The 25,851-nt window shown below is 38.8% G+C and overlaps 2 protein-coding genes across 2 annotated transcripts in view; both read left to right on the top strand.

Annotated features, from left to right (window-relative positions):
- LOC127850075 (uncharacterized) overlaps positions 1-6,687 on the top strand; it is an 81,962-nt gene extending 75,275 nt beyond the window's left edge. The window contains exons 3-9 of the mRNA XM_052382825.1: positions 2,429-2,551; positions 2,741-2,762; positions 2,977-3,020; positions 3,396-3,473; positions 3,638-3,712; positions 3,821-3,876; positions 4,152-6,687. Coding sequence (XP_052238785.1) covers positions 2,429-2,551; positions 2,741-2,762; positions 2,977-3,020; positions 3,396-3,473; positions 3,638-3,712; positions 3,821-3,876; positions 4,152-4,205 — 452 coding nt within the window. The 3' untranslated portion in view covers positions 4,206-6,687. The remainder of the gene's footprint in view (positions 1-2,428; positions 2,552-2,740; positions 2,763-2,976; positions 3,021-3,395; positions 3,474-3,637; positions 3,713-3,820; positions 3,877-4,151) is intronic.
- A 7,260-nt stretch (positions 6,688-13,947) lies between these two features.
- LOC127850069 (roundabout homolog 1-like) overlaps positions 13,948-25,851 on the top strand; it is a 71,511-nt gene continuing 59,607 nt past the window's right edge. Inside the window, exon 1 of the mRNA XM_052382813.1 lies at positions 13,948-14,104. Within this exon, the coding sequence (XP_052238773.1) occupies positions 14,047-14,104 (58 nt within the window). The 5' untranslated portion in view covers positions 13,948-14,046. The remainder of the gene's footprint in view (positions 14,105-25,851) is intronic.

Below are 25,851 nucleotides of genomic sequence, written 5' to 3'. Positions count from 1 at the left end.
TAATCAGTACATACTAGGAAGATGTGAGAAGTCCATTTATGTAGATGTTTTACGTACGTATACCGGTTTATAAAGGAAACTTACAGTTTTAAATGTACTAATACAATGTTTGCACTGTCATAACAGACCCTGCAAATTAATGAATTTATGACTTTTTATGGATATATTTTAAACATTAAAACTGATTCGTAGGTAAGTTTTTGTTTTTTACGGTCTTATTAAACTAAACTTATTTAGAATCGCCTTCCACACCTTCATTCATCATCAACGGGATATATCCCATCCTTAACACAGACAAAGTTGCAGTGATTAAAGGTACACCAATATCGTTGGAATGCACGAGTCAGGGTAATCCGGTTCCTGTTATTATCTTGAAAAATGAAACATCACAACATGTTGCATTTGGATCAATTACTGTGAAAGACATGCATATTGCAACTACAGGAACTTTTCATTGCATTGCTGCAAATTTTATCAATCAAACGTTTGGACCGAACGAAACTGGTAAATCAGAGAAGTCGCTAACCATAGAGACGTTATGTAAGTATGAATAATATACTAAAACGATGTATTTCAAAATGTAATAATGCATTTATGACAACACTAGCCTAGTATAAATTATTTTCATTTTCCAATAGAGCTACGAAATCATTCGTAGACGTTCTGTAATAGTTCCGTATCCTAATTTGCCTGACAACATGACAAGCTCTACTTCAATACTGTTGGCAGGGCGAGCTAAAATTCGCTTTTTAAGTCATATAAAACACAAGATTAACAGCTCGTTTAGACTTGTTTGCACGAATAGACATAACCAATGTGTTAAAAAGGTTCACGGTTTTTTAAAACACGATTGGATATGCACTGAAGCACTAAAGTACTTTTTTACTATTTTTCCCCGAACAATCACGTGTGTTTTTTTAATCCCACAAAACATCCAGTACAATGTTAATCATATGTTTCGAGCTAATGAAATCAATAAAATAGCATATCTAAAAATAATTTTCTATGTGGGCACTGAAGGTTGGGTTACACTGATTCATATTCCGTAGGGTCCCATTATATAAGTACCAGCGTTTAAAGTTTTTTTTTCCTTTCCGATGTATATAATTTTGCATTTTGAAGATATATCTGTCCTCTTTCAATAATTGCAATCAACAAGGTGCAACTTCTAAGAAAGTAAAATTCGCCCGGTGAGTTGTATCGCACGTATACATTTTTTGAGCATATACCACAGTATTGATTTATACCACTTATTATATCTGTATTTACCACAATTGGAAATGATCTTGAAAATTTGAAATCGGTACATTCGCAAATAAAACCACATGCCATATAAAAACTTCATGAATAATTCGCACGACACATATAATCTTTGCGTATATAAAAATAAAACGTTACGGAAATGTACGATACATAACCTAAAATAAGTCCGCTTTACAAGCCGTTTATTATGGGATTTCATACTGTGAAGTACCGATTACCATTCCAGCAACTATTATATAGTGAACTATTATTTAATAAAGAACTTGTATAGGTAAACCAAAATATATTGTCCAACGATATTTTACTTTAACTAAACACGTATAAAACCGACTTTATTGTAAAAACAACAACACATGTTTAAATATTTAATTGTTATCGTCTATGCTGGCATGCATTTGTATATTAGCAACAGTAAAAGCCGTTTCAAAATGTCCCAATCAATAATGCAGTTCCACCGACTGAACTTGCTCTATCCATGGACGGGGGTCGTCTTGACAGTACAACACTAAGCGTTGTGAATGCAAATAACGTGTCCATCGAGTGCACAAGCGACGGCTACCCACCTCCAACCATACGCTGGGAATATGGGTTAAATATATACAATGGAAGCTTGCTAACCCTTACCAACATCCAAGCGACCGATGCGGGAACATATATTTGCGTTGTTGAAAACACGATGACCCCTACGTTTTGACCAGAAACTATCGGGCGGTCTAACCTATCGATACAGTTAGTCGTACAAGGTAAATATATTTGCCACTGATTTATCATTGAAAATGCTTTGCAGATGGTGTGAATCAACTTTATTTTAATAAGTCAAAACGTTCCTAGGATTGTAGCCTGGTATACATTATGTATTGTGTTTTGTTTGTGTTGTGTTTGTCAAATGGTTTATTGTTGTTTGCCATAAATAATGCACCCAAGGGCTATTATACGGTTTCTCTCTTTCTAGTGCAGCTGATGTTTCACTTGTTGTTTGAGTTTATATTAAGTGATAGACGAATTTGAGAAATTTAATGTACGGACTAAATAATAAGAACTATACAAATGGTCGAAAAATATACATGATAAAGTATACATTAATTTATAAATCTCTGCATACAATATAAAGAACATCGGTGTTATTGCACATAGGTGTGAACACGCGTGTATATCTATTGTATAGATGCCCGTTCTAGCTCTTTACCAACCTGGGATCTTCTGTTTTCGCTAATTGGTGCTGGCTGTGGATTGTTGTTGCTCGCAGCAATAGTACTTGCATTCGTTTGCAGAACACGGAAAATACGAGGTATGTGTAATGAATAGAACAACCAAAATATCGTTATATTGGGATGTGCTTGGCACAAACTGTTCCACTTCGATCATTGTATGAATTGTATAATCGTGTCATTGTGTGTATCTTTCTGCGAAGGTAAATATATGTTGCATGAACAAGTCTACTCTTTAAATCGTTTATACATGTTTTATTTATTTTCAGAAATCCCAGTGGCGAACAAAAGGTGACTTGTATTATTGTTATTGTATTTACATTATACTAAACTTTAAAGGTTAAGCAATCCATTTAACGTTAACTAAACGTACGCACTGCAAAGACACCACATTCACCCTACATAGATATATGGAACGGATCTTTTAATTAAGCCAATAAAAGCAGTCTGTTGGAATGTAATCGTTTGTTTTATTTGCAAATATAGCACTGTATCTATGTTTCAGAAATGTTGAATTACAACCATGGAAAGAACGGAAACGAGTGGAAGGTTATACTTCTAATGATTAATGTTGATGCTGTGTGTGTATATAAATGATTAGTTAGTAGCTACGTGTTACGCTCGAAGCGTCATTCAACCGGTTTAAGCCCCCAAAGCTTCGCATTGACTGTTTTGTGGCGGTGATCTGACCCTTAATTATATTTTAATGTTATGTATTGTAAGTATTGTCCTGTATTGTTAACTCTATTGTTCACTTACCTTTAATTAAAGACTAACGGATGTTTGTAAAAATTTGCTTTAGTAGTGTTTCAACAGTTTTTTTTAATTATTATATGTTCTTGCACATATGCAGCGTACTTTATTATGTAAAACCTAATCAATATACTATATATGTGTTTTAAACAAAACAATATATTTTGCTAGATTTTGACGACGTTGTGGAGAATCCGATGTACATTTCTGCAGACGATGTTTTGGCGCATGAGCATTCATCGTCTCAGGGTAAAACTGTACATTGCTGTGCGAATGAATTTAATGAGTCACTTTTATTCAATAAATAATTTATTGTATAAACATACTTTAAAATAGATTCAGTTTTATTGGTATGTTTCGTTTAAAAAAATGTTAGAATATTAAGAAAATGTTGATCTAATTACCGCCGATAGACGATGTTGTGGAGAACCCCATGTACATTTCTGCGGATGATATTGGACAGAGGAAAGTTGCACAACAAGCAAACGGTATGTGTTTATTCAATAATAACTTATCTGAGTTAAGTTAGCCTGTATCAGATGTTTGTTTTAAGTTGCACTCCAATAACTGAAACAATTTGTTGTTGTTTTTTGCAGCGAACGGTCAAGTGGGACAAACCAAAATTTACAGTATTCCATATGATGTTCATAAGGTTTGCAATTTTTCTTTCAAAGTATCACAAGTCTATCCATTCCTTAATATTAACGAACAAAATAACCATGCTTCCATCGTTGCTGGTATATAAAGTCTACAATATTTTAAATTGTATGCATACGTGTTTGAAACGCTCGTTTTTATATAAATTAATGTATATTGATATAATAGAAATAACGAAATAAGTTTATACAATAGTATTATGCAAATGATTTTTTCTCTGTTAAATACTTTCAAGTTTGCTACTTTTAAGTTGTGCAATATTCTTCTAAGGTCGACAATGTTGTTGATGAAGTTTATAACCACTATGCAGAGATAATCGACTAGTTGGACGTACCTAAGACAACCTCAAAATCATCGCAGCGGCTAGTTCTCCGTAACCACAAGTTGCAATGTTATCCGTCACCAAATGTGTATCGTTCGTTTGTTACCACAAGCATATCAGCTGGACGTTACCACAATTGGCTTCCCGCAAGCACTTACGTATTCGTTTCCCGTAAAAAAAAAACAAGTCAGTTATTAGCAATCACAGGTGCATCAGTATTTAAAGCAGATCGGATATCTGTTACCACAGGTCTTCTTTTTGTTTTCTGTAACCACAAGTAACATCATCCATGATCCGGAATGATTTGTGTTTGTAACGTAATACACCGTAATTCGACTGGGTGTATTTTTTTACGGTATAATACTGTTTACATACATTTTGTTTACTCAAAAATGATAATAAAAAAGCAACAAATGGATTGCATACGTGTATATTAATATAACTTTTGTTCAACTATCACCATCAAGGTTAGGAGGTATGTAGCAGATTCAATATTCGGAACATGTTATATCTATACGCAGAGATTTGGTCATACTTTTTCTGTTGTATATGTGAATCTAAGAGTATTACCAAGTGTTGCTATGGTATCAAACGATTCGAGAAATTTCAATGGAAAAAATTGTTTGCGCTTGTCGATTTTTCCAAACATTATTGCTGACAGGTATACACTTAAGCACTGAAATTATCATAATAATGTAAATATTGTATCACAGTTTTTCATGAAATGGACAATGATTAGCATGAGTAAACTGTTTTAAAGCAATTAATTTTTGGAACAAAAATATCTGACATAATTTGTTAACGTAGATACACATTGGTATTTCGTGACAGTGAAAATATATTGTATGTACAAGAATCATTCATAACTATTTCGCAGCATGATGAGACTAATATGTGTCTCCTAAGACAGGTGTTGAACTCGAGTTTAGCGGTAATTTTTTTGTTTGTTTTTGTTATTAGAAGTTTGACATATTTTGTACAAAAGTTCTAATACTGACTAGGTTTTTGAACAATTTTAAAGCATTTGAGTTGATATCAAAATGACAATTTCGTAAGCAGCAACAATTGAACTATTTTATTAAGCCTTAAACAATGACCCCGCCAAATGTATAGCAATGTTGCAATTTACGGGTCGGAAAGTTATTTACATTCTAAAGTTAATATCTGCGCGTCACGTCTGTCTTATGGTGGATTTGTAATGTTCATAGTAAAAATTGTGACATTATTCACGATTTTTGAAAAAAAATCTAACCAATATGAAACAGTATAATATCAAATTTGATGAAGCTTTTATTTCATTTTTATAATTGTTCACAAACGCCTTTTAATGCCGTGAATAAATTATAGATGAAGAGTAATACAAACTCTAAAAAGACAGCTTCTGTCTATAGCTAACGCGCGGCTTTGTTTATTCTAATGCATTTAATTTGTGTATTTACTAATTTGTTATGAACTTGTGGTCCCGCGCAACGATTTAATGTGACTTTTTATAATTGAACTTAATAATAATTTCGTTAGTCGGTCACCTTTCTTTGAGTCGTGTCTGTTGTAAGAAATGTTGTTCATGAAGTTTGTGTATATGTGTGCCTAGTTCTATATCGCACTGATGTTGTCATAAGTAAGGAACGCGTGTTACAATGTGGTATTCTTTTTGCTGATTCTGCTAAGGGTTCACTCTGTTGTTGCTGTTTTTTGTAATTCGTCGGAATGTATTTTTCTTATTAGACGCACATAAAAACACTAGTTACATTATGCATGATTCACATAATATATTACTTACTATTACTAGTTCTAAATATATTTGATTGGTTGCTAATCACTTTCATATGCCACTACTTTATTTTGGAACCAAGTTAATTGTGTTCCATTTGCCTTACAATTATTAAATACTAGTAATTCAGTTATGAGGTAATTGTCAGTTATGGAAATTTGACATAGTATATGATCGCATTATTTAATATTATGTCACATTATGGTTAGAAATTGTAGGTAGAATATGTGGGTTTACCTCATGTAAGAAATATTGAAAATTTTATCAAAAGGGCCAGTAAACATGACGGTCACAAAGTGCACATATGTTCAAATAAGCTTATCGATTAGGTAGAGATTAAAGAATAGTATAGTTGACACAAGGCCGGGTATGTTTGTATTGGTCAGGCAAAAGTGTTTATTCAGTTAAATCTCTCATCAAAAGGTTGGATAAAGCTTGTTAATATTTGGGTGGTTTGTTTATCCCGTTCCCAGGGCTTCATTGATTCAGTATCTTAAGTAATCCATCCAACCAGAAACAAGCACGTATAGAACACTGACCAATGGGATTCATAACTGAGTTTCACGGGTCAGGTGTTAGAGGGAAACAAGACAGTTAGCGTTTAGACTTGGAGACGTACGGATCGAGAAAGATACGATCATGTAGCAATCACAACGTATTTGTATAACTGAAAATATTAAGTATGTTAGACATTAAATTGGACTAGAAACTGATACATGGTGTTGTTGAATATTTTATTCTGTATTATGCAGAGAAATTAACATAAATAGAGATGGACCGACTTGTCCCATGCGCGGCACGAAAAAATGGGAGTTAATGCAAAACTCGTCATCTTGACAATTCGCGCATGACGAGATATCGAATGATAGGCTACATACCGGTAATTTAAGAGTAATGAACATTGTTAGTAACTATGTGTCGTCCATGAACTATGAACGATTACGGGACAATTAAGATGTAAATCATGATGGAGTTATAATAAACTAAATAAATAAAATATGGATAATGGAGTCTAGTGTTGTGGAATTCGTGTAAATAATTGGGGGCAACAATCGGGATCCCAGAAGACGCATAATCAATGATCTTCGTCCTGCAGTTGTTTATTATGATGTCAGTATTAATGTCAACGCAATGTCTTCGCTTTCTTTCTTTTTAGAAGACATTTCTTGCTTTATGTAAAGTTATGTTTATACCTAACTATACATGATACTTAAAACTTGTCGCGAATAGTCATTTCAAACCACAGTTTATTACATTACACGGAAATTTTATTAATCATTCTCGTCCTAGACTAGTTAATAACTAAATTTTAGCAGTCGTTTTTATGAACAAAAACTTCCAGTATTTCAAAAAGAAACATGGATATTTATAAGTTTGTATAATGACTTTGACATTATAATTTATCTACATTTATTTATCTGAAATAATAGCATGCGATTGGACCTAAATAACTATTGAATTTCACGGGAAACAAATTATCATCGTCGTCATCTATTCTTGTGCAAAAAGGCCAAATGCCCATCCACAAATATGCACTCAGATCAAATAGGCGAATCAACATAATTACGTGACTTAGAAATCTCCATTTATAACAAAATTACATTGTCCTAAGAGCACTGGTTATATACAACATACATACAAGAAACAATTTGACAGTTAATTTAAACATGAAAGATATTACTCTCTTATCCTTGGAATAAAGAAAAATATACTAAGTCACATTACGAATAATTTGCACACATTCGGACGACATTAAAGAAAAGAAAATGTAGTTGATGTCAAAGTGACGTTTGTATTATTATCAACAATATAAGGCTAATATTTGATGCTTAGGCCATTGTACAAATAACATATCAACAACAAAATTGCATTCATCCTTTATGTATACTGCACAGAACGAGCGTGTAAACATATACAGAAAACCAGAGCTATCATTTATGGCATTTACTAAATTTATAAACTTCTTTGGATACCTTTGTCTTGATATTCGATGTCTAAGTATGTGTCGACTTGAAAGTAACTATGACATCAAGGCAAAAATTGTCTCATTAAGGTTGGAAGAAGGGCGAACTGCAAGACATCCATCCTAAATCTGTTCCACGTATAACATTATGTCACGAACTTTACTAATTTAACCGAAAAAAATGTCCGAGAAGCCTTCGGCAATATAGGATATTATGTTAGTGTCATTGTGCATATTGTTCGTCAACTGTTTTAATTCCATGAAAATCTGCCACTCCGTAAAACAAATCAAACACAGATGAGACGTTTCGTGTAAATCAAATAAAAAAGAAGAAACTATTAAAGACACAATTTCAACGCAGATGGCTGAAAGATGTTCATGTTTAATTTAATATAATAAGCATCCATGTAATACTGATCTTTATTAAAATAGAATACCATGTAAACCTAACATAGTTCGAAGGACATTAACTGATTCTGAACCAAAAGACAATCAACATAATTTATTACAAGTTTGGTGCATCTTCCTTTATTTGATTATATTACAATTATTTGAACATTGATTTCCTTCATGCATGTTATGTACCAAATACGTGAAAACGAAATCTTTTTAGCAAGCTCACGATAGCTGTTACAATAACAACAGGCTAATTTAATAATTGGTTGTTGCGTATGAAATATTCAACTGTATGAATGTGTTTTTCATTGTTAATCAAAATTCACGGTGAAAACAATATAATTAGTTTACTTATTTTACAAAATAACAATTGATTCTGTAAAAATTAAAACATAAAAAAACTGCTTGGCCAATTCGACAAATTATTGGGGTATCTGGTACAAAAGTCACATCGTGAATGATTTATCGTAATACGAGCTTTAATGATCTTATTCAGTTATTTTATCCGACATGGCGTAAAACAAATCAATTAAAATGTTTGAAAAATTACATTTAAAGGGGCCTTTTCACAGATTTTGGCATATAATGAAGTTTGTCATTAAATGCTTTATATTGATAAATGTAAACATTGGATCTTAAAAGCTCCAGTAAAAAATCAAGAATACAATTAAAAAAATTAAAACAGTAGCCGGTACCAGGGCTCGAACCAGTGAACCCCGGAGTCCTGGAGTAAGTCTGAAGTAAAAACGCATTAGCCCTCTCGGCTATTCCGCCAGGTTTACACAAATTAAGTATTTTATACCTTATATAAGCAATCTTCGTAGTTTCGTAAATTTAAACGACAACAACAGAACTCTCAAAATTATTCAATGGTTTCGCGTTGCAACGCTTTATAATTTTTAGGTTTTCAAATCGTCAAAAGATACATATAATGGCTATATTGGACTATGGTTAATATTCAGTAATACTATTTCCTCACAAATATCATAACTAAAACGAAAATTTGCGAATCTGAAACAACTTTTTTTTTGTCAACTTACCAAACCGTGAAATGATCCCTTTAAACTTCACATCTCATATTTGATGTGTAATGATTTTCATATAAAGTAACCTTTTAAGAAAATGTCGTTTAACTTTGCTATGATTATAAACGTAATAAAGTTACATAATTTTTAGATTGATGTTTGGCTACTCAGTATTTGTATACAATACTAAATTAAAATTTGTAGCAGTGATAAATATGCAGCCACGACAGGTTTTCGATAATTTACATGTACAAAATATGGAAAGAAACGCGATAGTTGTGATGTGTCGTCATGTGTTATAAATGAATGCAAATATGGAGATGAAACGGTAAGTTTAAATCGGGTACATTTAGGTTACTTTCTTACGATTGAAAGACATACATAAGCCTTCAAAAGAAAATGTTTGCTAAATCTGCAACACAGATATTTTAAGTTAATAAATGAAAGAAAGCTCATTTTGACTTAGCATTTTGGACGTCTTTACATCTTGCATTCACTGCTCTTCAAAAACATGTCAGTTATACATTCCGTTAATCAAGTAGTCCAACTTGCTGTAATGGCGTCTCTGCCAACCATCAAATAGTCGCTTTCCAAGCACAACCATGAGAACAAAGGTCAGGAAGATCCTGATGGACAAAACAACAATCACGCCTGCAGACATCTGGACTGAATCCTTCATCATATTACCAGAGTGCGAATCATGACCGGCCCACGTATTGTCTTCGGTATCGCTGCTTGCAGGTGGTGTTCCTGAAAGTATGGAATGGATAAAACTGTAGAAACATTACAACAAAAACAATACTTTTTAACATCAGCCTCTAAATTCGATTAAATGGCAATATATTTACTCAATGGTTTAATATATAACACAGCAACAGAATAACTACTTTTTGATGCACGAAATGAGGTCGTAAAGAGACTTACATCTGATGTAGCGTGTTATTTACGGGTATTTAGTCTGTGTCATGGAAACATTAAATGTTTAGTTATTCTTTGCAATAAAGATACATATCTCTCATTTCAGGCTTATTGAGTTTTATTTAGGACGAATCGACAAAGCAGCTTGGTATCAAATAATCTTCCAAACAGATTATATGCCATTTATAATCGAACACAATGTATTATGATTGAATGACATTATTAAAAGTATGTCTTATACCAGTATATTCTAAATCAAAACATGCAAGTTAACCCAATGGTAAAAATCGCAGACATTATCGTATCGCTTTCGTATTCAATATATGAGATTGTGATCGTTGTGGTTTGATCAGAGGATGAAGTTTTCGTCGTGGAATCTAATGTGGTTGACCCACTTGGCCGGTGAGTATTTTTTCCTTACAATCCAAACGTCTATGCATGGTTAAATTACAAAAAATAATATGTTAATATATTAAAATGACATGTAAGGCTCAAAACTCATCACCCGATTTAATACTTATTTCATAAAAGACACGTATTTCAGAGAAAGAATGGAATGTTAAACACAACTTAAATACTACCAAAAATGCTGGAATCGTTATTTGATAAATAATGTTACGTGTCGTTTTTGAAAGCCAAATGTGTCAGTATTTGAAGATGTAGTCGTACGTTCCGTTTATTATGAAACCGATATTGTCCCAGATTGCACGACATTTTTACCGTGTTACCATATAAATCCGTTTCATTATGTGCAACATTACCAGGTGAGAGTTGTTTGTTCATCGCATATTTCCAAGCCTTATTAGAAGTTTTATAACAATTAGTTTCATATATCTTGTCCGTATTCAGTTCATTTGTATTATCATTTAAGGAATAAATTAATAACCAATTCATCCATTGGTATTTTAGTTAGGGAACAAAACTCAGTGTACTGTTGATGCCCTCGGTCGCCAATTCCTGTGTTTGGTTAAGCACTTTAAAACGCTCACCATAAGAACCATTTTCAAGGTACAACGTGAAAGATGCCGCTGCATTGTCTGAGCATTGGCCGTTAATGGTAAAGAATGACCCAGCAAAAACAGTACATCGTCTGAGGCAAGGAGTCAGTGTAAGCTTTCCGCCATCTGACGAACTTATTATGATACATCTAACGCTTGGATGATTGCATTGGAACGTCGATGCAAATCAAAAAAAGTTTTAAGTTGATGGATAGCATAATTGAATACTTAGACGAGAATTTATCGCAAATCACACAACAAACATAAGCATTAACCCCATAGCATCGTTATTCATATTAAGAAGCATTAAAAGAAAAATAATAATTTGATTAACTTGTACTAGTATTTCTCAGTGGCTAAGATAAAAAAGAGCAACATAGTTGCTACCTTTGTGTAGGAGCGATGTTATGAAATAAGTATAAATGCATTAAATGAATATCTTTTTTAAACAACCAAACATCATATTATACACAGTTCAAATCATCGTAAAGTATATCATACAGAAGTAGTAAAATATGGTTAAAATCCCGCATTACGTTGTTTGGATAAAATTGCAAGTATGCAACTCTAACATATTGTTCTGCATATTAAATACACATCATATCAAATTAAGCAACCATTGATCAGGAAACGTATCAGATCTGCGCATTTTTGTTCAATGGTTGTGAAAGATCATATATTAGTAAACCAGTTGGTATTTTATTCGATCAGTTGTATAATAACAAATTCGCCATCAGGCGAAACGGGTATTAACTGCAAAAAGACTAAGACTTAATCCTTATCACGTTTTCATGTCTCTTAATAAAATGTTATTTCTCATACGTTCACGCGGTTCTGTTCTGTCAAATGAGCAGATAAACTGAACAAAATTTCAAGCAATTATTGAAGTAATTAGGATGATTGCGTTTAACAATCAAATAATTGAATTGAATCAAAATAATTGAAATAGTTTTGTCGTATGTGTAATTTAAGAGGCAAAATTCATACGCATTAACTCCTCCGGGCGATATATTTAATTTCCTTCCAGTAAAACGAAGACAGTTTCTATATATTAGTTTACGAAAAAAGGAAATGTTCAATTTCCTTACGGATATCGATTTGTTGCACTGAAGCTCTGTGTCTTAGATGTCTAAACGGCATCAATTGTGGTGTACATGAAAGTTCAGGCGGAAACTTAAGCAGCCAGTTTTGTTTTAACTTACATGTAGACTAATGAACTACTGATCCTAATGACAATTGTGTGTCTAGGTTTCTTATAATATTTATATTTGGTTATCAGCTATCCATTTATGAACAATTATATGCAGCACATTATTTTGTATTCTTGGTATTCTTTTTTTCAATTGTACCAGCTTTGCTCGGGAATTTATAAATTTCAGAATATTCATGTTATTCCAATCACGATCGCAAACACAGTTATTAGATCGACTGTAAATATATAACAGGGGCTAGTTAGTCTAATTAAGTGGGCGATTTAACAACGTTCGTATTTATAACGATATTTTATGTAAGTGTCTAGACATACATCTTTGTATTTTGTTCATATCTTGAATATAACCCACGATAATGAGATATGTAAACCAAGTATACATATCTATTATAAATAACGAAATAATTAGTTATAAAAATGCGGTTTGCCGCACATTTTTCCATTCAGTCGATCATGCATATATAATGAAAACTCGACCAAAACATATATCATATCTGTTCTTCCTCAAGCTTGAACATCTGTTACTTAATAAATGGGATAAGTAATATTTATGTTGCGACAATCAGTCATGACGTTTATTCTGTATTATTGAGGAAGAAGCAACTGAAAGCATAAAGAAATGACAATAACGCATGTTTCTTGAATTTATTTATCGATGCCGGCGTTGCTGCAATTGACTTTTGGGTTCATGCAATGTTCGATACCTTTATAAATGTTGAAGACGACTGCAAATCTTATAAACGTAGAACATGTGTGTGGCCAAACGTACAGCAACTATGTCGTGACCTTCATTTCTACAAACTATTTTCAGTAACAATTCGATGATTGTTAATTTAAGACATACCTGAAGTATTTTTATTATTTAAAACGTATAGCAACTCGGATTTAAGGTTAATATATGCATGTGCAGAAATGTATATACGTGTACGAAACTAGTGAAAATAATAAATACAAGAAATATATCGTATAATACATTTTTATAAGGTTTTGGTTTCATATGCTCAAAACAAGCTGTGCAGATCAGATTAATTTCTTTAAAACTACTTTTTTACAAGGATGATTGTACATTTTTGAAAATAAAACATGTAAACAAAACCAGTTTATTCCGAATTAAATTTCCTCTTTGTCATGGTTTCCATACATTTAATAGAAATTTTAATTTTTATTAAATGTATGCAGAGCAGACGTGGGAAATAAGTTAAATCATGGCACGGACATGTTCAAATTTGACCGGTTAGATCTTATCGCACGGGAGCCTCTCGCACTTTGCACGGATGCGCACGTGCTCTGTACCATCGTATCGAAAGTAAAATCGTAAGCCAACCACAAGGAAATCACAGGATTCCAGTTTAACAATGATATATAGTCTATGTGTATACAATTATAGTTTTAAGAATGATATTGTGTTATCAGTCGTTAAAACAATTGCACATTTTAAATGAAACACACGCCTCTCCGTACACGGAAGATTTTATGAATATATAATTTCCAGAAAGAATACTTTATATATTTTATACTAACATGCAGGGCTCGTAAGTAAGATACATGATAATAGTGACGTTATGGAAAGCGCGTGGGTTGTTCTGTTTTGGATTGTGGCTTACGGTGTTGAATCTAAAGGTAATAAGCAATGTATTACAAAGTAAACAACTTCGTCATTAGCTTATTTAAAATAATACCGAGAACTAGGTTCATTTTAATAGCAACTATGCAGTATACAAAATATTTGTTGTTGCTGTTGTTGATCATGTTGTAACTGATAATAGTCATGATATTATTACGAGTGTGATTGCATTCATCATTATCATTTTGGTCATGATGTCGTCGGGTTTTCTTTTGTCGTTGAAATAAACATTCGATTTCAATGAGGCAGCCATGAAATTGGTTATGGAGCCATGCACAGATGTTTGAAATGTTCAGGCTGGTGCTTTCATAAATATTACATGTTCACTACTGAATCGCGTGATGGCTTTAAGGTTTCAGTGGTGTTTACGTAACGGACCAAAACAAATCGTGCTCAAAACAGAAATAAATCAGGACTTAAAAAAAAACTGCACTAAGTTCGCTGCGGTATCAGGCCAGTAGAGAACATCATGGCTTGAATCTTTAATGCTCAGCTCATACAACACGAGGTTATCTCGAATTTAAGTCAACACTCAACGTGTAAATATATGAAGAGTAAATTCAATATTAAATAATCTAAATAACGGACATAACATTACATATATGTACACAAATATTTTTAGCAAACAATTATGAAATCAAATGTTTTAATTAATTTAAATGAATGTGTCAAGAAAATTAATGTATATGAATATACAGAAAAAGATGTTGTATTTAAGAGCACAAACACACTAATTTAGAGACATTCTGTTAACAGATCCCCTGCCAGGCCTCAGTTCTGAGTCGATAAAAATGTAATGATTGATAACCATTTTAATGCAATTGATGATCGCAAAGTTGTCGTTGAATGCGATGTCGACAGAAATCCCCCGTCAGATAAACTCTGGAACCACAATTCAACAAAAACAAAACTCTAGTTCTTCATAACGCCAAACGAAACGATAATGCATATGTATGTTTTGCGAGAAATACGGTATGACTTACCTCTGGAGAAACAAGTTATCGAAATTCAAGCAAAAGTCTGCACATCAAATTTTGCTGTATCTGTTGAAACTGTTCTATTTTTTTGTTTTATACTTTTTATTTTTGGTTTACTTGATGACACCCTATAATGCACGATGCAATAGAATACATGACCATGGACACCGTTTGAAAACTGAGTAATTATTATTACTTCAACAACTGTGAGGTGCGTGAAGTTGGCACTGACATCGACAATCGACATTCCAAATTCGATAATCGAACTGGGGCAAATATCCAGCCAGTTCTGACATCGGCATTCGGCAACAGTCCCGAATATCGAGCTAGGACGAATGTCAAGTCAGCTCTGAAATCGACATTTGGCAAAATTCCGAATATCGAGCTGGGGCGAATGTCGAGCCAGCTCTGACATCGACATTCGGCAAAAGTCCCGACAATCGAGCTGGGACGAATGTCGAGCCAGTTCTGACATCGACATTCGACAAAAGTCCCTAATATCGAGCTTGGGCGAATGTCGAGCCACGTCTGATATCCATATTCGGCAAAAGTCCCCAATATCGAGCTGGAGCGAATGTCGAGCGAGCTCTGACATCGACATTCGGCACTAGTCTTGAATATCGAGCTGGGACGAATGTCGAGCCAGCTCTGACATCGACATTCGACAAAAGTCCCGAATATCGAGCTGGGGCGAATGTCGAGCCAAGTCTGCCATCGGCATTCGGCAAAAGTCTCGAATATCGAGCTGGGGCGAATGTCGAGCCACGTCTGACATCGATATTCGGCAAAAGTCCCCAATATTGAGCTGGAGCGAATGTCGAGCGAGCTCTGACATCGACATTCGGCACTAGTCTTGAATATCGAGCTGGGATGAATGTCGAGCCAGCTCTGACATCGACATTCGACAAAAGTCCCGAATAACCAGCTGGGGCGAATGTCGAGCCAGGTCTGCCATTGACTTTCGGCAAAAGTCTCGAATATCGAGCTGGGGCGAATGTCGAGCCAGCTGTGACATCGACATTCGGCAAATGACCCGAATATCGAGCAGGGGCAAATGTCGAACCAGCTCTGACATCGATATTCGGTACTTGTCCTGAATACCGAGCTGAGACGAATGTCGTTCTAGCTCTGATATCGAAATCCCCAATATCGAGCTTTGGCAAATGTCGAGCCAGCTCTGACATCGACAATCGGCACTAATCCCGAATTTCGAGCTGGAGCGAATGTCGAGCCAGCTCTGACATCGACATTTGGCATTAGTCACGAATGTTGAGCTGGGGCGAATGTCGAGCCAGCTCTGACATCGACATTTGGCATTAGTCACGAATGTCGAGCTGGGGCGAATGTCGTGCCAGCTCTGACGTCTACATTTGGCAAGTCCCGAATTTTGAGCTTGGGCGAATGACGAGCAAGCTCTGACATCGACATTCGGCACTAGTCCCGAATATCGAGCTAGGGCGAATGTCGAGCCAGCTCTGACATCGACATTTGAAACAAGTCACGAATGTCAAGTTGGGGCGAATGTCGAGCCAACTCTGACATATACATTCTGCAAAAGTCCCGAATATCGAGCCGGTTCGTATGTCGAGCCAACTCTGACATCGACATTCGGCACTTGTCCCGAGTATCCATTTGGGACGAATGTCGAGCCAGCTCTGACATCGACATTCAACAAAAGTCGCGAATATCGAGCTTGGATGAATGTCGAGCCAGCTATGATATCGACACTTGGCAAAAGTCCCGAATATCGAGCTGTGGTGAATATCGAGCCAGCTGTGTCTTATACATTCGGCAAAAGTGCCGAATATCGCGCTAGGAAGAATGATGAGCCAGCTTTGACATCGACAGTCGGCACTTGTCCCGAATAACGAGCTGGAGTGAATGTCGAGCCAGCTCTGACATTTATCAGGTAGGAAATCGACATTCGACAAAACTCCCTAATCGAGCTGGGGCGAATGTCGAACCAGCTTTGACATCGACATTCTCCAAAATTCCTGAATATCGAACTGGGGCGAATGTCAAACCAGCTGTGACATCGTCATTCGGCAAAAGTCCCGAATATCGAGCTGGGGCGAAAGTCGAGCCAGCTCTGACATCGACATTCGACAATAGTCCCGGGTATCGAGCTGGGGCGAAGGTTGAGCCAGCTCTGACATCGAGACATTTAGCACTAGTCCTGAATATCTAGCTGGGGCGAATGTCGAGGCAGCTCTGATATCGGCATTCGGCAAGTCCCGAATATCGAGCTGGAGCGAATGTCGAGCCAGCTCTTACATCGACATTCGGCAATTGTCCTGAATATCGAGCTGGGACGAATATCGTGCAGCTCTGACATCCACATTCGGCAAGTCCCGAATACGAGCTGGGGCGAATGTCGAGCCAGCCCTGTTATCAACATTCGTTAAAAGTCCCGAATATCGAGCTGGGGTAAATATCGAGAAAGCCCTGACATCTACATTCGGCAAAAGTTCCGAATATCAAGCTGGGACGAATATCGAGCCAGCTCTGACATCGACGTTCGACACTAGTCCCGAATATCCAGCTGGGGGGAATGTCGAGCTGCGACTCCTTAACATTCATTAGGTACGAAAAGGAATTTGGCCAAATATCGCAAGCAAACTGAGCCTTTACTAATTTACACACACAGCTTTGTTCTTCTAAATTTCAGTAGGACAAATGAAAGTAATGAAAGACAATAATCAATTTTGTAATTTAAATCAATGAACTAAATACGTTAACATAAGCAACAGGTAGTCTTTTTGCATGTGGTTATGTAACAACGCACTTTCGGGTTGAACCCAAAAGTATGATTCGCAATTTGGGGTCAAGTTTCAACCCTGAAGTGCTTTGCACAGATTCATGTGAAATTTTATTCTCACTCACACGACCGAACTTTGGGGTTTCATAAACAAGAAGAAGTAAATTTAAGGGATATTTATAGGGCATACCTTATAACTGAGGCAGATGCTTGGATTTATTGTTTGTTAAAAAATGATAATGCCTGTTAAAAAATGCCGGAAATATTTTTATAGTATTAACTAGTATCATTAACGCAGATATTTCTTTATTTAATTTTGTTAACTTAAAAAAAAAGAACTTATATATAAATTTGTATACAAGCCAAACAAGAACCATTTTTATAAAAATAAGAGCACTACAGGAGTTATTGTTACATCTCTATAATATACATGTAGAAACAAAGTAGATGAGGTCCATACAATACAAGAGGCACGCTCATCAAACACATTCGCCCCAGCTCGATATTCTGGACTTTTACCGAATGTCGATGTCAGAGCTTGCTCGACATTTCTCATAGCTCGATATTCGGAACTAGTGTCGAATGTCAATGTCAGAGCTGGCTCGATATTTGCTCCAGCTTGAAATTCGGGACTTGTGCCGAATTTCGATGTCAGAGATAGCTCAATATTCACCCCAGCTCGATATTCGGGACTTTTGCCGAATGTCGATGTCAGAGCTGGCTTGACATTCGCCAAAGCTCAATTTCGGGACAGGTGCCGAATGTCGATGTCAGCGCTGGCTCGATATTCGCCCCAACTTGATATTCAGGACTTTTGCCCCGAATGTCGATGTCAGAGCTAGTTCGATATTTGCCGTAGCTCGATATTCGGGACTAGTGCCAAATGTGGATGTCAAAGCTGGCTCTATATTCGCCCCAGCTCGATATTCGGGAAATTTGCCGAATGTCGTTGTCAGAGCTGGCACGACATTCGCTCTTTCTCGATATTCAGGACAAGTGCCGAATGGCGATGCCAGAGCTGGCTAAATATTCGCCCAGCTCAATAATCGGGACTTTCGCCGAATGTCGATGTCAGAGCTGACTCGACATTCACCCAAGCTCAATATTCGGGACTTTATCCGAATGTCGATGGAACATCTGGCTCGACATTCGCGCCAGCTCGATATTCGGGACAAGTGCCGAATGTCGATGTCAGAGCTAGCTCGACATTCGCCCCAGCTTAATATTCAGGACAAGTGCGGAATGTCGATGTCAAGATGGCTCGATATTCGCCGTAGCTCGATATTCGGGACTAGTGCCGAATGTCGATATCAGAGCTGACTCAGCTTTCGCCCCAGCTCGATATTCGGGACTTTATCCGAATGTCGATGTCAGATTTGGCTCGACATTCGCCCCAGATTGATATCCGGGACAAGTGCCGAATGTCGGTGTCAGAGCTGGCTCGACATTCGCCCCAGCTCGATATTCAGGACAAGTGCGGAATGTCGATGTCAATATGGTTCGATAATCGCCGTAGCTCGATATTCGGGACTAGTGCCGAATATCGATGTCAGAGCTGGCTCAGCTTTCGACCCAGCTCAATATTCGGGACTTTATCCGAATGCCGATTTCAAATCGTGCTCGTCATTCGCCCCAGCTCGATATTCGGGAAAAGTACCAAATGTCGATGTCAGAGCTGGCTCGACATACGTCCCTGCTCGATATTCAGGACAAGTGCCGAATGTCGATGTCAAAGATGGCTCGATATTCGCCGTACCTCGATATTCGGGACTAGTGCCGAATGTCGATGTCAGAGCTGGCTCGATATTCGCCCCAGCTCGATATTCGGGACTTTTGCCGAATGTCGATGTCAGACCTGGCTCAATATTTGCCTCAGCTCAATAATCGGGACTTTTCCCGAATATCGATGTCAGAGCTGGATCGACATTCGCCCCAGCTCTATATTCAGGACAAGTGCGGAATGTCGATGTCAAGATGGCTCGATATTCGCCGTAGCTCGATATTCGGGACTAGTGCCGACTGTCGATGTAAAGGCTGGCTCAGCTTTCGCCCCAGCTCGATATTCGGGACTTTATCCGAATGTCGATGTCAGATTTGGCTCGACATTCGCCCCAGATCGATATTCGGGACAAGTGCCGAATGTCGATGTCAGAGCTGGCTCGACATTCGTCCCAGCTCGATATTCAGGATAAGTGCGGAATGTCGATGTCAAGATGGTTCGATATTCGCCGTAGCTCGATATTCGGGACTAGTGCCGAATATCGATGTCAGAGCTGGCTCAGCTTTCGAACCAGATCAATATTCGGGACTTTATCCGAATGTCGATTTCAGATCTGGCTCGTCATTCGCCCCAGCTCGATATTCGGGACAAGTACCAAATGTCGATGTCAGAGCTGGCTCGAAATACGTCCCTGCTCGATATTCAGGACAAGTGCCGAAAGTCGATGTCAAAGATGGCTCGATATTCGCCGTAGCTCGATATTCGGGACTAGTGCCAAATGTCGATGTCAGTGCTGGTTCGATATCCGCCCCAGCTCGATATACGGGACTTTTGCCGAATGTCGATCTCAGAGCTGGCTCAATATTCGCCTCAGCTCAATAATCGGGACTTTTCTCGAATATCGATGTCAGAGCTGGATCGACATTCGCCCCAGCTCTATATTCAGGACAAGTGTGGAATGTCGATGTCAAGATGGCTCGATATTCGCCGTAGCTCGATATTCGGGACTAGTGCCGAATGTCGATGTAAGAGCTGGCTCAGCTTTCACCCCAGCTCGATATTCGGGACTTTATCCGAATTTCGATGTCAGATTTGGCTCGACATTCGCCCCAGATCGATATTCGGGACAAGTGCCGAATGTCGATGTCAGAGCTGGATCGACATTCGCCCCAGCTCGATATTCAGGACAAGTGCGGAATGTCGATGTCAAGATGGCTCGATATTCGCCGTAGCTCGATATTCGGAACTAGTGCCGAATATCGATGTCAGAGCTGGCTCAGCTTTCGACCCAGATCAATATTCGGGACTTTTTCCGAATGTCGATTTCAGATCTGGCTCGTCATTCGCCCCAGCTCGATGTTCGGGACAAGTACCAAATGTCGATGTAAGAGCTGGCTCGACATACGTCCCTGCTCGATATTCAGGACAAGTGCCGAATGTCGATGTCAAAGATGGCTCGATATTCGCCGTACCTCGATATTCGGGACTAGTGCCAAATGTCGATGTCAGAGCTGGTTTGATATCCGCCCCAGCTCGATATACGGGACTTTTGCCGAGTGTCGATCTCAGAGCTGGCTCAATATTCGCCTCAGCTCAGTAATCGGGACTTTTCCCGAATATCGATGTCAGAGCTGGATCGACATTCGCCCCAGCTCTATATTCAGGACAAGTGTGGAATGTCGATGTCAAGATGGCTCGATATTCGCCGTAGCTTGATATTCGGGACTAGTGCCGAATGTCGATGTAAGAGCTGGCTCAGCTTTCGCCCCAGCTCGATATTCGGGACTTTATCCGAATGTCGATGTCAGATTTGGCTCGACATTCGCCCCAGATCGATATTCGGGACAAGTGCCGAATGTCGATGTCAGAGCTGGATCGACATTCGCCCCAGCTCGATATTCAGGATAAGTGCGGAATGTCGATGTCAAGATGGTTCGATATTCGCCCCAGCTCGATATTCGGGACTTTTGCCGAATATCGATGTCAGAGCTGGCTCAATATTCGCCTAAGCTCAATAATCGAGACTTTTCCTGAATATCGATGTCAGAGCTGGATCGACATTCGCCCCAGCTCGATATTCAGGACACGTTTGGAATGTCGATGTCAAGATGGCTCGATATTCGCCGTAGCTCGATATTCGGGACTAGTGCCGAATGTCGATGTCAGAGCTGTCTCAGCTTTCGCCCCAGCTCGATATTCGGGACTTTATCCGAATGTCGATGTCAGATTTGGCTCGACATTCGCCCCAGATAGATATTCGGGACAAGTGCCAAATGTCGATGTCAGAGCTGGCTCGACATTCGCCCCAGCTCGATATTCAGGACAAGTGCGGAATGTCGATGTAAGATGGCTCGATATTCGCCGTAGCTCGATATTCGGGACTAGTGCCGAATATCGATGTCAGAGCTGGCTCAGCTTTCGCCCCAGCTCAATATTCGGGACTTTATCCGAATGTCGATTTCAGATCTGGCTCGACATTCGCCCTAGCTCAATATTCGGGACAAGTGCCGAATGTCGATGTCAGAGCTAGCTTGACATACGTCCCAGCTCGATATTCAGGACAAGTGCCGAATGTCGATGTCAAAGATGGCTCGATATTCGCCGTAGCTCGATATTCGGGACTAGTGCCGAATGTCGATGTCAGAGCTGGCTCGATATTCGCCCCAGCTCGATATTCGGGACTTTTGCCGAATGTCGATGTCAGAGCTGGCTCAATATTCGCCTCAGCTCAATAATCGGGACTTTTCCCATATATCGATGTCAGAGCTGGATCGACGTTCGCCCCAACTCGATATTCAGGACACGTTCGGAATGTCGATGTCAAGATGGCTCGATATTCGCCGTAGCTCGATATTCGGGACTAGTGCCGAATGTCGATGCCAGAGCTGGCTCAGCTTTCGCCCCAGCTCGATATTCGGGACTTTATCCGAATGTCGATGGAACATCTGGCTCGACATTCGCCCCAGCTCGATATTCGGGACAAGTGCCGAATGTCGATGTCAGAGCTGGATCGACATTCGCCTCAGCTTGATATTCAGGACAAGTGCGGAATGTCGATGTTAAGATGGCTCGATATTCTCCTTAGCTCGATATTCGGGACTAGTGCCGAATGTCGATGTCAGAGCTGGCTCAGCTTTCGCCCCAGCTCGATATTCGGGACTTTATCCGAATGTCGTTTCAGATCTGGCTCGACATTCGCCCCAGCTCGATATTCGGGACAAGTGCCGAATGTCGATGTAAGAGCTGGCTCGACATACGTCCCAGCTCGATATTAAGGACAAGTGCCGAATGTCGATGTCAAAGATGGTTCGATATTCGCCGTAGCTCGATATTCGGGACTAGTGCCGAATATCGATGTCAGAGCTGGCTCAGCTTTCGCCCCAGCTCAATATTCGGGACTTTATCCGAATGTCGATTTCAGATCTGGCTCGACATTCGCCCCAGCTCAATATTCGGGACAAGTGCAGAATGTCGATGTCAGAGCTAGCTTGACATACGTCCCAGCTCGATATTCAGGACAAGTGCCGAATGTCGATGTCAAAGATGGCTCGATATTCGCCGTAGCTCGATATTCGGGACTAGTGCCGAATGTCGATGTCAGAGTGGCTCGATATTCGCCCCAGCTCGATATTCGGGACTTTTGCCGAATGTCGATGTCAGAGCTGGCTCATTATTCGCCTCAGCTCAATAATCGGGACTTTTCCCAAATATCGATGTCAGAGCGTTCGCCCCAACTCGATATTCAGGACACGTTCGGAATGTCGATGTCAAGATGGCTCGATATTCGCCGTAGCTCGATATTCGGGACTAGTGCCGAATGTCGATGTCAGAGCTGGCTCAGCTTTCGCCCCAGCTCGATATTCGGGACTTTATCCGAATGTCGATGTCAGTTCTTGCTCGACATTCGCCCCAGCTCGATATTCGGGACAAGTGCCGAATGTCGATGTCAGAGCTGGATCGACATTCGCCTCAGCTCGATATTCAGGACAAGTGCGGAATGTCGATGTCAAGATGGCTCGATATTCTCCGTAGCTCGATATTCGGGACTAGTGCCGAATGTCGATGTCAGAGCTGGCTCAGCTTTCGCCCCAGCTCAATATTCGGGACTTTATCCGAATGTCGTTTCAGATCTGGCTCGACATTCGACCCAGCTCGATATTCGGGACAAGTGCCGAATGTCGATGTAAGAGCTGGCTCGACATACGTCCCAGCTCGATATTCGGGACTAGTGCCGAATGTCGATGTCAGAGCTGGCTCAGCTTTCGCCCCAGCTCAATATTCGGGACTTTATCCGAATGTCGTTTCAGATCTGGCTCGACATTCGACCCAGCTCGATATTCGGGACAAGTGCCGAATGTCGATGTAAGAGCTGGCTCGACATACGTCCCAGCTCGATATTCAGGACAAGTGCCGAATGTCGATGTCAAAGATGGTTCGATATTCGCCGTAGCTCGATATTCGGGATTAATGCCGAATGTCGATGTCAGAACTAGCTCGACATTCGCCCCAGCTCGATATTCGGGACTTTTGTCGAATGTCGATCTCAGAGCTGGCTCAATATTCGCCTCAGCTCAATAATCGGGACTTTTCCCGAATATCGATGTCAGAGTTGGATCGCCATTCGCCCCAGCTCGATATTCGAGACAAGTGCCGAATGTCAATGTCAGAGCTGGCTCGACATTCGGGACTAGTGCCGAATGTCGATGTCAGAGCTTGCTCGACATTCGTACCAGCTCCATATTCGGGACAAGTGCAGAATGGCGATGTCAGAAATTGCTCGACATTGGCTCCAGCTCGATATTCGGGACTAGTGCCGAAAAAAGTGTCGATGTCTGAGGTGGCTCGACATTCGCCCCAGCTCGATATTCAGGACTTTTGTCGAATGTCGATGTCAGAGCTGACTTGACATTCGTCCCAGCTTGATATTCGGGATTTTTGCCGAATGTCGATGTCAGAGCTTGCTCGACATTCGCTCCACCTCGTTCTTCGGGAGTTTGGCCGAATGTCGATATCAGAGCTGGGTTGACATTAGCCCCAGCTCGGTAATCGGGTCTTTAGCCATATGTCGATTTCAGAGCTGGCTCAACATTCGTTCCAGCTCGATATTCGTGACTTTTGCTGAATTTCGATGTCAGAGCTGGCTCGACATTCGCCCTAGCTCGATGTTCAAATAAACCTTTATCATTCCACATGTCTAAGCCGCCCTGATTAAAATGCATCTAGTGTATTTTGTTTTAAATATAAGTCACGAATGTTACGCCGCTTAACACAGGCATTAGACTTACGCTACCGAACAGAAGTGAAACTTTAATTAAAAAAATAATAAAGTACAGTCTACTCTCGTTATCTCGACATCGGATATCTCGATTTTCTCGATTGTCGAAGAAAGCTCATTGTCCCAATTTTTTTCCTTCTTGATCTATAACAATAAATATCGCATATCTCGATTTTCGTTATGTCTAATAATTTAATATCTCGATATAAAAATTTGTCCCGAGTCCCGATTTTACATGTATTTACTGTGGTTTATCTCGAAGTGCGAATAACTGTCCCAGTGTTGGCAAAGGTGAGAAATTTGCTCTTTGATACTTCACCGTCCTGCTTCGCCCGACTGCTCCGGATACTGTGCCGTACATAATTGATCCGTTAATTACATCAATGACCACACGTGTGTAATGTCTTTAGCCATTAACACTTGAGTAAGATCTGTCACTTTAACTGTCATTTTAACTGCAATTAGTACACATTCTGCCGAAAGGCCGAAAGACTTATTGTTTTTACATACAACATTCCAAAATGCATTGAGTTATATTTTTGCGTAATTAAACCGTCGCAAATTTGCAGAATGTTGTTCTATCCTTGAACTCAAACAGTCATTATGATGGCTAACTTGAAAATCTAATCGATTGAACTTTGCATTTCAAACTACAAAATGTACATGTTCAGTTCAGTATTCTGGAACGTGATTTACGCATGTTCAGATGGAAAACCCTGGTCTTGATTGGACGTCATTTGCATCATAACTTTAAATACCAACATTACCGGATGTTTACTCGACAGTTTAGAAAAATGATAATCGCATGTGTTCTTGCAATTCTGTAACACTTAAAACGTCATTTTAAGCATTTAAATAGCAATTTTAATCTTGCCTCGTATACACCTGTATATATCAGGTAATAGATATGGTAGTAGAGAGTATTATGCCACATGGTGACGGCTTTAGTTAGACCACTTAGCAGATATTAAGATGTTAAAAACAAGGCAAATTTTCGTCTATTTTTTTCGATG

Source organism: Dreissena polymorpha, chromosome 11 (assembly GCF_020536995.1).
Source record: "Dreissena polymorpha isolate Duluth1 chromosome 11, UMN_Dpol_1.0, whole genome shotgun sequence".
In the NCBI taxonomy this organism is placed as follows: domain Eukaryota; kingdom Metazoa; phylum Mollusca; class Bivalvia; order Myida; family Dreissenidae; genus Dreissena; species Dreissena polymorpha.
The sequence above is the reverse complement of the archived record's forward strand: the minus strand, read 5'-3'. Positions and strand labels throughout refer to the sequence as shown.